The sequence below is a fragment of the Tenrec ecaudatus genome, chromosome 1 (assembly GCF_050624435.1).
Source record: "Tenrec ecaudatus isolate mTenEca1 chromosome 1, mTenEca1.hap1, whole genome shotgun sequence".
Lineage (NCBI taxonomy): Eukaryota > Metazoa > Chordata > Mammalia > Afrosoricida > Tenrecidae > Tenrec > Tenrec ecaudatus.
The window spans coordinates 172,195,257-172,208,839 of record NC_134530.1 but is presented as its reverse complement, the minus strand read 5'-3'; the positions used below and the strand labels follow the sequence as shown (position 1 = coordinate 172,208,839).

General features: G+C 41.2%; 1 protein-coding gene across 1 annotated transcript in view; it reads right to left on the bottom strand.

The window, feature by feature from the left end:
* SDHC (succinate dehydrogenase complex subunit C) overlaps positions 1-13,546 on the bottom strand; it is a 49,141-nt gene extending 35,595 nt beyond the window's left edge. Inside the window, exons 1-3 of the mRNA XM_075563985.1 lie at positions 13,483-13,546; positions 4,560-4,616; positions 1,200-1,301 (exon numbers count right to left, since the gene is read on the bottom strand). Coding sequence (XP_075420100.1) covers positions 1,200-1,301; positions 4,560-4,616; positions 13,483-13,502 — 179 coding nt within the window. The 5' untranslated portion in view covers positions 13,503-13,546. The remainder of the gene's footprint in view (positions 1-1,199; positions 1,302-4,559; positions 4,617-13,482) is intronic.
* Positions 13,547-13,583: the final 37 nt, after the last annotated feature.

The window sequence follows — 13,583 nt, the reverse complement described above, 5'->3', positions numbered from 1 at the left end:
CATATACTAAGTGTCCCAGTTGCTGGGTCATATGGTATTTCTATTCCCAACTGTTTTAACAAAGTGACATACTGCTTTCCACAGATGGTACTGCCTTACAGTCTCACAAGCAGTGTATAAGGACTCCAATCTCTTCACATCCCCTCCAGCATGTGTTGTCTTCTGTATTTTGAATCTGCTATTAATCCGGGGGTGAGATGGTATCTCATCTTGTTTTGATTTGCATCTCTTAGATGACAGGTGACAGGAAGCATTTCTTCATGTTTGTTGGCCACCTGAATGTCTTTTTTGGTAAACTGTCTGCTTACGTCTCCTATCCACTTTTTAATTGGACTACTCATCTTTTTCCTGTTGAGGTGTGACATTTTCTATGGATTTGAGAAATTAGTCCCTTGTCTGATATGCAATGTATTCTTAAATACGCTCACAAATGTTAACTGCAGACTACCCATAAAGATATACAGGAACTCTTATTTCTGTAACATATGTAAATTTGAAATGCGTTCAAAATAATTTAATAAACGGGAAGTTACATTTTAATTTACTCGAATTTGCCAAGTGGTAGTTTTCTGGACAGATTATCTTTCTAAGGCTATTGCTGTTGAGTAGATTTCGATTTACAACAATCCCAAGTGTGTAGGTAGAACTGCTTCACAGGGCTTTCAAGGATGTGCCCCTTTTAAAAGCAGACTGCCAGACCTGGCTTTTGATGTGCCTTTGGTTGGGTTTGAACCTTCAACTTTTTGGTTAGTAGTTGACACCTTAATGTTTGAACCACCTAGGGACATCCTTCTAAGACTGTAAAATAGAGTTAGATTAAAAAAAAATGTTTTTATTTATAAAAAGCTTGTGGCTCTTTCATGTTTATATAATTTCTTCTTCCCTGAAGAGTTCACTTCATCTAAGTAGCTATCTGTGTTTCAGTAGACTAAAAACCAAACCAAAACTCAAACCAATTGCTATAAAAGTTCAACTCATAGTACCATTTCCATGGTAATGAACCTTTATGAAAGCAGACTGCCAAGCAGCTGGTAAGCTTGAACCCCCAACATTTTAGTCAGCTGCCAAAGGTTTACCTAATGCATCACCAGGCCTCCTCAGCAGACTAAAAAGGAAGCGTAATACATTTGGAAGGCTAAGGGCAATTCGCCAGAACTTTCAACCTCCACCTCTAGAGTCCCTAACTATGTAGGTCTTACCTGTAAATAGTGATGTGGGGAGACAATGGACGATTTGAGGCTGTGTTCTTATTCCAAAACCGCTCCATCTCTTCTTTGGCTGTGGTTCCCATAGGAACAACACTAAATAAACAGAAGATTTCAAGAATTTACAGAAGATCTCAAGAAGATTAAAGATTTCAAGACGACTAAAAGTAAGCTTGGGGGCAAAAATGAGGAGTTGATACCAAGGGCTCAAGTAGAAAAAAAGTGTTTTGAAAATGATGATGACAACATATATACAAAGGTGCTTGACACAATTGATGGATTGTGATTAGAGCTGTCAGAGCCCCCAATAAAATTATTTTTTACAAATAAATAAATTACTTTTTTTAATAGAAAAAAAGTAAGCAAGTTTGGTTTACATTTTTCCCTAATAAAAAGTTTTTTTTAAACAAGGTAAAGCTCAGCTGGACCAACCTGTTGCATTAAGAAAAGCATGCTCATCCAGCCTGCCTGTATCATTTTAAAAAACATATCATTTAGTTTCTTGTGTTCCCTTGTCACTGGGCTAGGCTATAACCAATTGTTAAACAGCCAAGTTTAACAATGAAAAAATTTAATAGTTTTATTGTCACTGAAAATATACACAGAGCATTCAACAATTTCCACATGTACAGTTCACTAACAGTGACTACACGCCTCTAGTTGTGCAACCATTCTCACCAAGTTGTCCCTCCCCCATTAATACATACTCACTGCCCCTTAAGGTTCCTCTGTAACTTTTTGAGTATCTGTTGTCAACGTGATCCCAGGTAGATAGTTCTTGAGAGAGCAAAATACGCAGGGCAGGCATTTTCACTGGGTAAACTAGACAACTTAGTTTGATTTTTAAAAGGGTGCAGAGGATATTTTTGGTTTAAGTTTTATAAATTATCTCAGGGCAATGGTTTCAGGAGTTTAACCAGGTTCCAAGACTCTAGAGCAGTGGTTCGCAACCTTCCTAATGCTGCAACCCTTTAATACAGTTCCTCGTTATGTGGTGACCCCCCCCACTATAAAATTATTTTCATTGCTACTTCATAACTATCATTTTGCTACTGCTATGAATTGGGTGACCCCTGTGAAAGGATCATTTGACTCCCAAAGTGGTAGCGACCCCCAGGTTGAGAACCACTGCTCTAGAGTGTCTTGATCCCATAAAAATTTGAAATTGTTTCATATTTTATTCTTTTTTTTTTTTTTTCACAAGAGAAAAGCTTGTAGTTAGTTCAGGGATTGTTTGCTGGCCCTTAAGAGCATTTTCCAGTCCAGTCTGTTGGGGCACCACGCCCTGGCCCCAAAGTCCACTTTCAGCATTCCCTGGGGACCTTGCCACTCCATTCCCTTGCTGTTCCGCTGCACTCCCCCAGTGCTTTGCCTCAGTGTGGTGGGATCAGGTCAGGTGCAATTCCCACACCATATTTTATTATTTTGACCAGGATTCTTCTATATTCTTTAATCAAAATATTTAGTAATGGTAGCCAAACACCATCCAGTCTGGTCTCTTGGCAGTCTCAACAATTTAATTTGTTTAAAAAAACAAAAAAAAAATTTAATTTTTTAATGTTATATAATGACCTCATCCTCTTAAGATATTTATGACATTTAAATGTGGAGATGTGGCTATTTAGTTTCAAAATATCTCACCAGAGATTATTAATTACAAATAGAAAAACATTATAGTGAAGAATAATCTAGCAAACATTAGATGCTCATTTGGTTTTTTGTTTTTTTTTTCTCACACCCACCGCCACCCTGATGCCTTTTTAGTATAGGAAAGACGAACAGATGATTCATCCCATTTTTAATCTCCTGGCCTTTTCAGGGAGATGGCAGAGTCCTAGGAATTAAGGATAAAAATCCTCATTTGGTTTTTTGATGTGAAGGGGATAGTGCATTTGGAGTACCTTCAACCAGGTCAGACTGTTAATCAAGCTTTCTATTTTAGAGGTTCTGAAAAGATCATGTAACAGTGTATGACAAAAAAGGCCTGATTCGTGACATATGGGCAACTGGTTTTGCCACCACGTCAATGCACCTGCTCACACAGCCATCTCAGTGCTCCAGTTTTAGGCAATAAAACAGCATGTCTCTCTTGCCCTTGTACTTTACTCACCTTCTGTGTGACTTGTGTTTCCTCGAATGAAGAGGAACAGAAAGGACAGCGATTTGATGGTGTAGAAGAGGTGAAGAAAACAATGAGGGAGGTACTGTCAGCCACCCAAACAGATGAGTTTGAAAAATGTTTCCAAGATTTGACATGTATTAAGTGTAATGGAGAGTACTTTGAAAGTGACAAAGTTGTTTTGTAAAAAAAAAATATTAAATATATAGCTTTAGGAGGGAATGGGTGAAGAAATTCTGGGGTTTTGGGGGGGTATCCCCTCATTTGGTGATAAGCCAAATACTGTAAAATGTTAACAATGAATGTATCAAAGTTCAAGATACAGAGAACTTTATCATACTATTCTTCCAACTTTTCTGAAAGCATTAAATAATTCCAAAATATATTAAAGGGGGAGTGGGATTACTAACAGATGTAATTATTGAAGCCAACAGACTAGGTATACATATTTTAAAAACCCAAACTCATTGCCATCACATTGATTCCAACTCACAGAGCCCCTACAGAACTGTCCCTATGGGTTTCTGAAACTGTAACTCTTTACAGAAATCAAAGGCCTCATCTTTCTCCTGAGGAGCAGCTGATGAGTTTGAACTGATGACCTTGGGGTTAGCAGCCCAATGGGTAACCACTAGACCACCAGAGCGCCAAGAATGCATATAGAGGAAAGAAAAAAAATTTAAAGTCTAAATCTTGAAACCTGCTCAAACTTATAAACAGTAAGAAATAAAAATAAGGAAGATGAAACAAAAACAAAGAAGGTAATTTCTACCTGGGAAGGAATAAAAAACTAGAGCAAGTCAATGAAGTTTAGTGTAACAAAAATGCTGAAAGGGAGAAAAAAGAACCAAATACCAAAGAAATGGCCTTCCTTCTTTTATTCCCAGATAAGTAAAAGTGACTATATCACTCACTTTCTTTGCCAACTATCAGCTTTCATATATCTCTCTACAGCAGTGGTTCTCTACCTTCCTAATGCTGTGACCCTTCAACACAGTTCCTCAGGGTGTGGTGACCCCTCCCCCCCAACCATAAATTTATTTTCGTTGCTATTTCAAAACTGTAATTTTGCTACTGTCATGAATCAGGTGACCCCTGTGAAAGGATCATTAGAACCCCAAAGGGGATCGCTACCCACAAGTTTTGAGCTGCTGCTTTATAATCTAAGTAACCAGCCTTGGCTTTCCCTGAGGGGAAAAAAAGTAATCATAATTTCCACATCTTTAGAAACTTACTTTCTGATACAGAGTTGAGGGCTAAGATGGGCACGGAGGCAATGACGGCCAGCATGTCTGCAAAATAAGAGATTCAAAGGTCAATACATACTTACAGATCACGGTCAGTATATCAAAGTCTCTTATTTTGCTAATTAAGAGTTATTGTTGTAGCTGTAATGAAGCTGACCACAACTCATGGTACCCCATGCAAAACAGCCTGTGCTCAGTCCTGTTGATCATCTGTGGTTGTAGACTACACAGGAGCCACTGTGATACGTAGCCTTTTTCCATTGGCTGACTGTCAGAAGTGGATCAAGTCTTTCTTCTTAGCACATCTTAGTCTGGGAGCTCCACCGAAACCTTTGCACCATCACAGCCACATGCAGGCCTCTATGACAGGTAGAAGAACATAGGAGGTGCCCTGGCTGGGAATCAAGACTTAGGTCTCCTACAAGGAAGGTGAGAATTCTACCAATGAACCACCAATACTCTTAAGGTAGAGGGGCAGATTATTTTAAAAAGACTATCAAGGACCTTGATATTATGTCCAAGTTGTAATCCTATGACATTAAATAATTTGAGAATAATCACAAACGACAGAGAACTGTAGAAAGTGATTTTTAGAGCTATGTCTTAAAGTTCATGATTAAAGCCTTGAGTTAGAAAGAGGAAGCTATTAGCAACAGCAAGCGCATAAAGGAGCTTCACAAACTTCCCTGGGAATCCCAGTATCTTTTCATTGCATTTTTTCTAAGAACTTTCTGAAGCCCCTTATGCAGCTTCACTATAGCAGAGGTCTCCTGCAAACGGATGAACTTAAAATGTCGACAGAAAAAAGGGAAAGACAGAGGGGAAAGTTTTATCACCCACATGAAAAGATACCTAATGAAAATAGTTTTCTACTAAAAAGTTGCTAGTTTTTAAAATAAACACATCAGTATTAGAACTGCTTTTCACATTTAAAAGATATATGTAGGCATTCTACTTAAGAACTAAACTGATCAAAGTTTGCAGAGAATTGTGAAAAAATGCATAATCACTTAACTTACTTAGTCACATCAAGAGATCCAATCTTTGCTAAAACATTTAAGAGGTAAAAACAATAATTTATAAATGATCAAGGGTTCATGAAGGAGGGAAAAAGTGAGGAGCTGATACCAAGGGCTCAAGTAGAAAGAAAATGTTTTGAGAATGATGATGACTAGCTACTTTAAACCTCTTCATCCATACCATGGCACATGCCTGTCACATTTTATAGGCAGACCTCTTGCCCCTCCACATTATTTTTAATTTTCTAGGATCCCCTTTCTTTTGTATTTGCCCTGATAAAGTAGGCATGAGCCCTGATAGTGTCGTGGTTATGAGTTGGGCTGTGATCTGCATGGTCAGCAGTTCAAAACCACCACCAGCAGCTCTGTGGGAGACAGACTTGGCTCTCTACTCCTGTAAACAGTCACAATCCCAGAAACCACAGGTGCTCACTATGAGTCAGCATTGACTAGATGGCAATGAGTTTGGTTTGGTTTGGGATAAAGTTGAAGAACAGCTGTATAGGTTTCCTGCAGTGTCAACTGTATCTCACAGACCAGGTAGCCAAGTACTTGAACCATATCCAATATGGAACATGGTACACTGTTTTGTGGATCATCCACAAACTAAAGGGACATTAGGATTGTAAGGCACTGCCATGAAGCAATTACCCAATTACCTCCCTATCATGAGTCTTTCATCACATCTTATGTTGTGATGAGGTCTGTAGCATTCTGTTCAGCTTTCCAGGATAGAATCGCAGGCTATTAAACTGCTTAGCTGCAGGCCAAGACTGGATCATTAGCAATGGGTATTTAACAACTTGTCTTGATGTCATCTATCCCATTTTTGCTTTTATGTCATTTTTTGGGTATATGGGACAATTCATGGAGCTAGAATCTTTGGCTAGTCTTCCTTTCACTGTCAACATGAGAAAAACTCTGCACATAAAAATGGCCCATTCTGTATTTACTAGCTCAATCAGTAAGCCTTTGATTTTGGCCCTTTCCTTGACCTCCTCAGTTGTCTTGTGCTTCACAGAAAATTGCCACAATTCCCTCAATGCTCACCTCAGCCTTCTTCCACTGGCTTCTTAATTTTTTTTTAATGTAAAGTGTATTTAAAAAACAAAACAAAAAATAAACTACAAGTCTGTCTTCGTCTGTGGCCCTGGAGGGGTGCGGTCTCTTTAGACAGCAGTCAGGGCTGCCCTTACCCCACCAACAGCAGGAACAGGGGGCCACATGCCTGGAGGGCCCACCTGGAGGGGACAATTGTTCTGCTCCTGGGAGGCTAGCACTTCAGTGCACCCAGGGGCTGGGCTCTCCTGCAGTGGGGGGATGTGGGGAGGGTAGGGGCCATAGGCCCTCCCTCATCCCTGGCTCACACATTTTTCCACCCCCAGACTTCAGGCGGCAGCTCCAGAGTGGATTTGGGAGAACTGGAGAGGTAGGTGTCCTGGGAAGCTAAGCAGTGGCCATCGCTGTTAACCAAGCGGCTGCTCCAGACTCAGAAGTCAGGAGCTGGGTCTGTGGGGCCTTGGAAGACTGGCTGGGCTGGCCACTGCTTCTGAAACCCCCATGGAGTCGCTCTGCTCTGCCTGAGTGACAACTGGCTGCCGGACCCCAAAGGGCCAGGGAACACCTTTCCCCACAAGAAACACCACACCCTCGGTCCTCCCCCCAAGCAGTAGCTTCTTGGCAATGGATCTCTACAGTGCACTCACCTCCCTTTTGAGAGAAGCGGGTGGGAAAAACAGTGGTTGTGAAGTAAACAAGAGGAGACAGCTGAAACTCCCCCAGGGCTGGTCGAAGCCCTGCTGGGCTCAGGGGCTCTGCAAAGGGCGGCTCCTCCATCTGGCACTGGCTTCTTTAATGGACATATTCTGAGAGGTTTTTCTTAATATCCCATAAACACCATTATTCTAACAATGAAGGTATACACTATTTGTATTTACTGTGCACAATATAGTAGTCACTAATTCCATGCAACTATTGATCACTTGAAATATGATTAGTATGAATTAAAATGTGTCTAAGTACAAAAAAAAGAGAATGATGACAACAACTAATGTATAAATGTGTCTGACACAATGGATGGATGGATTGAGATCAGTTGTACAAGCCCCCCAATAAAATGATTACAAAAAACCAAAACATTTAAGAGGTGATTGATGGTCAGAGTGAAGTTCTGCAATAAAACAAAAGCCTGTAAGTGCTTATTTCCTATCCACTGTGTGCCTGGCACTACGGGGATAGAAGACCTTAAGATCCAGTGATCTTCTATAGAACCTGGCGATGTTCCTCACGCAACTGAAACCAGATGCACAACTACCTGAGCACATGTTTCAAGTCACTTAGGCTTTACCCCAGTACACCAGAAGGATCCACTATTTAAAGGGGGGAAAATCCAATCAACATGTCCTCCTTCAGCTCTCCCCTCTTTCCAGCTCTGGAGGCAAGAGGTGAATAAAGACATTGTGTACCCAATGATCCCAGAAAGAAGTGGGAACAACTCTCTGTAAGTCAATTGAAGTTATTGTGACTGTGAAGTTGCAGGGCCCGCATTCCTCACACCAGGCTAGGCCCAGTCGCTCAGCTACCCAGCAAGAGTTTGCAGATGTGGGTTGGAATCTATGGCGTTTTTTCTGTCTTGTGCTATTGTTTCTCCAGACAAATACCAATGTAAACTTTCCACAAGGCCCTTACAGAAACTAGTTGCAGACTCCATAACCTTATTTGAAATATGACAAAGTAAATCTTTGTTCTGCCACTCATGTTAAGGCAGGAAGTTTGAGATTGCTTTTTCCACCTGAAATATGGTATTTCACATGTCACAGCTAGAAAGAAGTGGTACTCTTTGTTCTATTTTTAATGAACAAGGCAGAATTGATCATTTCTAGTAAGAGTTATCCTCTCCCAAAAGTCTGAATAAGCTAAATGGTTTTCAAAAAAGTTGTGGAAAAATTCCATTATCTTTTAATTCTATTTTTACACAAACTTTTTGAAGCCCCCTTGTACAGGCCTTCTCAAAAATGTAATTCTTGTTCAATTGTTTTTAAAGGTCCTCCCTGGATTGGGTCAGCAACAGTAATGTAGAAAGAATGTGAACAAAATAAAAATAAAGCTAGACTGATGTCCTAGGTCTGTCCTTAATAAATCGTGTAGCATGAGCAAGTCGGAGTTTGTTTTTGTTTATAAAATAGGATACTACCTAGCGCACTGGTCACTAGAAGGATTACATAAGTAAATGTACACGAGTCTCTACACTACAACTATGTAAGACATGCGTTATTTTACTGGTCTCCCTAAGGCCTTTAGAATGAACATCACAGTCTCTTTAAAACCCTCATGGTGATAAAAACAGTAATTGGTTGAGAAGAGATCTGACTTCCGGAAAGAAATCAGATATTCAAAGCCAAAGCTATGTGATTAAATTCAATGTCATTTTTGGTCCAAAACAAGATGTGAGTATAATAAAATGAGTTTCTCTTAAGTGACCTCTAAACTTGATCTGAAGATACTCCCAAAAATTGCATGAATGTCTGAGGTAAGAGCAAAGCTACAGTAGGTACATAACCTTGAAGGACATTTGCAGCATATGGAAAAAATCTGATTAGGGCGATTGCCACTAAGCTACAATCTCAGTCTCCTGTGATTTCATTCCTCTCACCTGCCTCATTATGTATGCAGCATCCCCCATCCTACCAAGACTACCTAGGACACTTCTTTCCACTCCAGTCTATTTTCCTTTGTCCATGTTCTCTTCATTTTTCACTAAGAATTTAATAGCTCTTGAACTCCTTTTCCTAGCTCCAATCTCTCCCATTCAGTATCACTCTATTGAAATATAAAGCTTTCTTCACTCTTCTGCCTGAGTACACAACAGTTCTCTATTGCTTGTGGTGTAAATTCCAAATTGTAAGCAAATATGGCTCGTCTCAATCCAACTCTGCAGAACCACTCTCCCAGTAATTCTCTTCAGCCCGCTAAGCTTCAGCCACTGGATGGTGTACGTTATGTACAGACTCATGGCTACATCCTTTTGCTCCTGCTGTCCTCATCTGAACTTCCCTCCGCTTTGCTCAAACTAGTTCTTCAGAATCCAGTAAGTACTGGAATGGGCCTCGCTCACTGTACCTGCCACGCGCACTGCTCTGTGTCAGCATTAAGTTGCTTAATAATTAATCTCCCTTGCTAGACTTTAAGCCCAAGGATACAAAAAACTGGGTTGTGACTATGTAGTCCTAGTCATCTACAAGCACTGAAAATCACATGTAGAGCAGCTCTACTCTAAAACATATGGCGCTACCATGAATCAGAATGGACTCGACAGTAACAAGTGTATTTTGGAGGATCTTTCAGTGCTTGTTGTGAAAGGCAAGCTCATAAATTTAGAGTTAAAAGTATATATATATATTTAAAGTATATTCTTTAACATCATTTTTTTAGTATATAGCATTTTTAGTATGATGTGTATTTGCCAGAAGGTAAATGACACTTGATGACTTTGTAATTAAGCAGCAAGAATATAATTATATACAAACCACCTATTCTTGGTTTTCTATTTAAGAAAAAAATTGAGACCCCTTTAGTAAGTCTTTAAGCAGAACAAAGACAAAAACAAAATCACCCATATGAAGGAGACTATCAGCATGAGGTCATATGGTAGCCAAAGGATTCAATGGCCATGCTGATAATTATATAAAACAAAGGAAATTCTCACAAGATTACGATTGGTTGCAGATCAATTCATCACCATCCCAGGTGGGACTACACAAGAGGGGAATGGATCATAACTGAAATTCATGTTCTATTGCAGATTAGTGGCAAAGTGTTTACTCAGACTGGTTCTGGGCCCCTCTGACCATGTTGGTGGGGATATCACTCCCAGGGGTCCTCAAACTTTTAAAACAGGGGGCCAGTTCACTGTGCCTTAAATCCATTAGAGGGCCGGACTATAGTTTAAAAAAAAAAAGACTATGAACAAATTCCTGTGCACACTATACATATCTTATTTTGACGTAAAAAAACAAAAGAGGGAAAAACACTCGGCAGGCCGGCCCTCGGGCCGTAGTTTGAGGATCCCTGCATGCAGCCCTCAAAACCAAAATCACTGCCATTGAGTAAATGCTGACTCATAGTGGCCATAGGTTTCCCAGACTTTAACTGTTTATACAGGAGTGTAAAGCCGAGTCTTTCTCACATGTAGCTGCTGGAGGTTTTGAACTGCGGACCATGCAGACTGCAGGCCAACATGTAACTACTACACCACCAGAGCCTTCTTGCATACAAACTCTGGTACCCTAATTTCCATTAAGGGTAAAAGGTTGGCTAAGAAGTCATAGTAATCCAATTTCTAACACTGCCTAAGGGCAAAGTGTTTTTTACATTGTGTATCTCCTTGGCTTTGTTTTAGCAAATCATTCTTTAAGTACCAATGGAGCCTGCGTTAATCAGCTGACAGTTAATATGTGGATGACGTATGAGCTACTTAAGGAGTATTCAAACTAGACAGCACTATATAAAAGCATACAGCATTCCGATAATTAATGATTTTAAAATAGTCAAGCATTAGGAACACTGAACCCATATTCCTCTTAAGTGCTCCCAAATATTACTATTTTCAGTTCACAAATGAGAAAAACACATCATAAAATCAATAAATGGAATTAGTGGTGCTGCTAGAATTATAAACCAGCCTCTAAAATTTTCTTAGAAGGTATTTTTCTCTGAGGTTAATCAGTACATTAAAAATAGACAAATCCCTGTAACGAAAAAAATTTTTTTTCAAAAAGTTTTTAAAAAACATTTCCTGGTTCTCATTTGAAAAAAAACAAACAACCATCTGGCTCAGAAGCAAGAAAGCCCACATGGAAGTACACAAGCCTGTGTGACCACGAGGTATCGAAGGGATCAGGTATCAGGCATCAAAGAACAAAAAATCCTGTCATTGTAAATGAGGATGAGTGCAGAGTGGAGACCCAAAGCCCATGGTAGGCAACTGGACACCCCCTTACTGAACAGTTGCGGGGAGGAGACAAGCCAGTCAGGTTGCAGGATAGCAACAATGAAACATACAACTTTCCTCTAGTTCCTAAATGCTTCCTCCCCCACTATCATGAACCCAATTTTACCTTACAAATCTGGCTAGACCAGAGAATGTACATTGGTACAGATAGGAACTGAAACAAAGGGAATCCAGGACAGATTACCCCTTCAGGACCAGTGGTGAAAGTGGCGATACCTGGAGAGTGGAAGGAGGGTGGGGTAAAAAAGGGGAACAAATCACAAGGACCTACATATAACCTCCTCCCTGGTGGATAGACAACAGAAGAGTGGGTGAAGGGAGACATCGGACAGTGTAAGATAAGACAAAGTAATAATTTATAAATTTTCAAGGGTTCATGAGGAAGAGGGAAGGGGGAGGGAGTGGGGGGAATGAGGAGCTGATATTAAGGACTCAAGTAGAAAGCAAATTTTTTTGAGAATGATGATGGCAACAAATTTACAAATGTGCTTGACACAATGGATATATGTATGGACTGTGTTAAGAATTGTATGAGCCCCCAATAAAACAATGATTTTTTTTTAAATCACTGTTGGGAGAAATGGACAAAGGTATCTTTGCCAGAAGAGGTTAAGATTCTACTACTATTTAAAATTATCTTTAAAAAACAAACAAAAGCCCCAATAAGATTCCATTACTAATGAAAAAGAAGTGTATTTCATAGCCTTGAAGTCTACGGTTGCTAGTTCTACACAACTCAAAATGGCACTAAGTAGACATATTTAGTGAGTATAATGACCTCAGCTTCTAATCACGAATCTTGACACTTATAATGAACTATCTTAATGAGTAGGCTCGTTCCAAACTAAACGTTACTTCCATCAAAATATGGTTTGTCTAAGAATTCATCATGGTCGAACCACCTGGAGTAAAAGCAGGAGCTTGGTCAACGCTGGTGTCCTGGCACACCATAAGGAAAAAGCTACATATGGAGATGAGAGGGAAAACGTACGGTGATGAGATAGAGGCTACAGAGAACAGTGTTATTCCTGATCTCAATTCCAAGAACCATTTTGTCCCAAAACAGAAGTACACGAAGTCACTCTATTTTCATAGTAGGTGACATACGGTGAATGGGAAGAAAAATGGAAGAAATCCAGGGAAACGGGGAACTGGACTGTAGACTGCATTAATGCAGGGTTGGCATACAAGCGCTGGGATTTGTTCGAGGGGTGTCTAAAGTTGTCAGGACTAGAAGGCTCCCAGGAGAGCACGAGACCTGGGGCAGTTGAGTCCGGAAGAAAACCTGAGATGTTTCTCTGCACAGTTAATTTGACTTTGTGAAAAACAGACAGACTGGAACTCGCTCTCCTTCACAAACACGAGATAGAGAGAGAGATAGAGAGAGAGAGAGAGAGAGAGAGAGAGAGAGAGAGAGAGAGAGAGAGAGAGAGAGAGATTCGTTCGCTCGCCCGCCCGGCGGGGCCCGTTAGGAAGCCGGGCAGGGCTCCCAAAGGCAGAGCACCGCCAAGCTCCCCCTCCCTGGGGCGCCCCCTCAAATAAGAACTGGAAGTTGTAGTGTCTCGAAGAGCCCTTTGTCCTCAGCCCTCGTTAGATGCAGCCCGTAGAGCAATTTAGGAAAGAGGTGGGATGTGCCAGGGGAGAAAGCCCGCGTCCCTCCCGACGGAGAAAGGACGACGTAACGGTCCAGTGACCCCTACGGGACCGCGGTAACGGCTGCGGGGGGGAGGGGTCCCCCTAGGATTCCCGAGCGCGCGGCCTCCTCGCCCAGGGAGCCTTCCCTGGCCCTGCCACAGGCTAGACCGCCGCCAGCAACACTTTGCGGGCCAGTTCGGGTATCCCGAGGCCACGGGCACCGAGCCCCAGGCCCACCAAAAGTCACCTCAGCAAGAGCGCGGCCATCTTGGACTCCGGATGGGACGGAAGTGACGCACGGCTGCCCCGCGACCCGGATGCGGCGGGCGCTCCCGTCACGTGACCCCG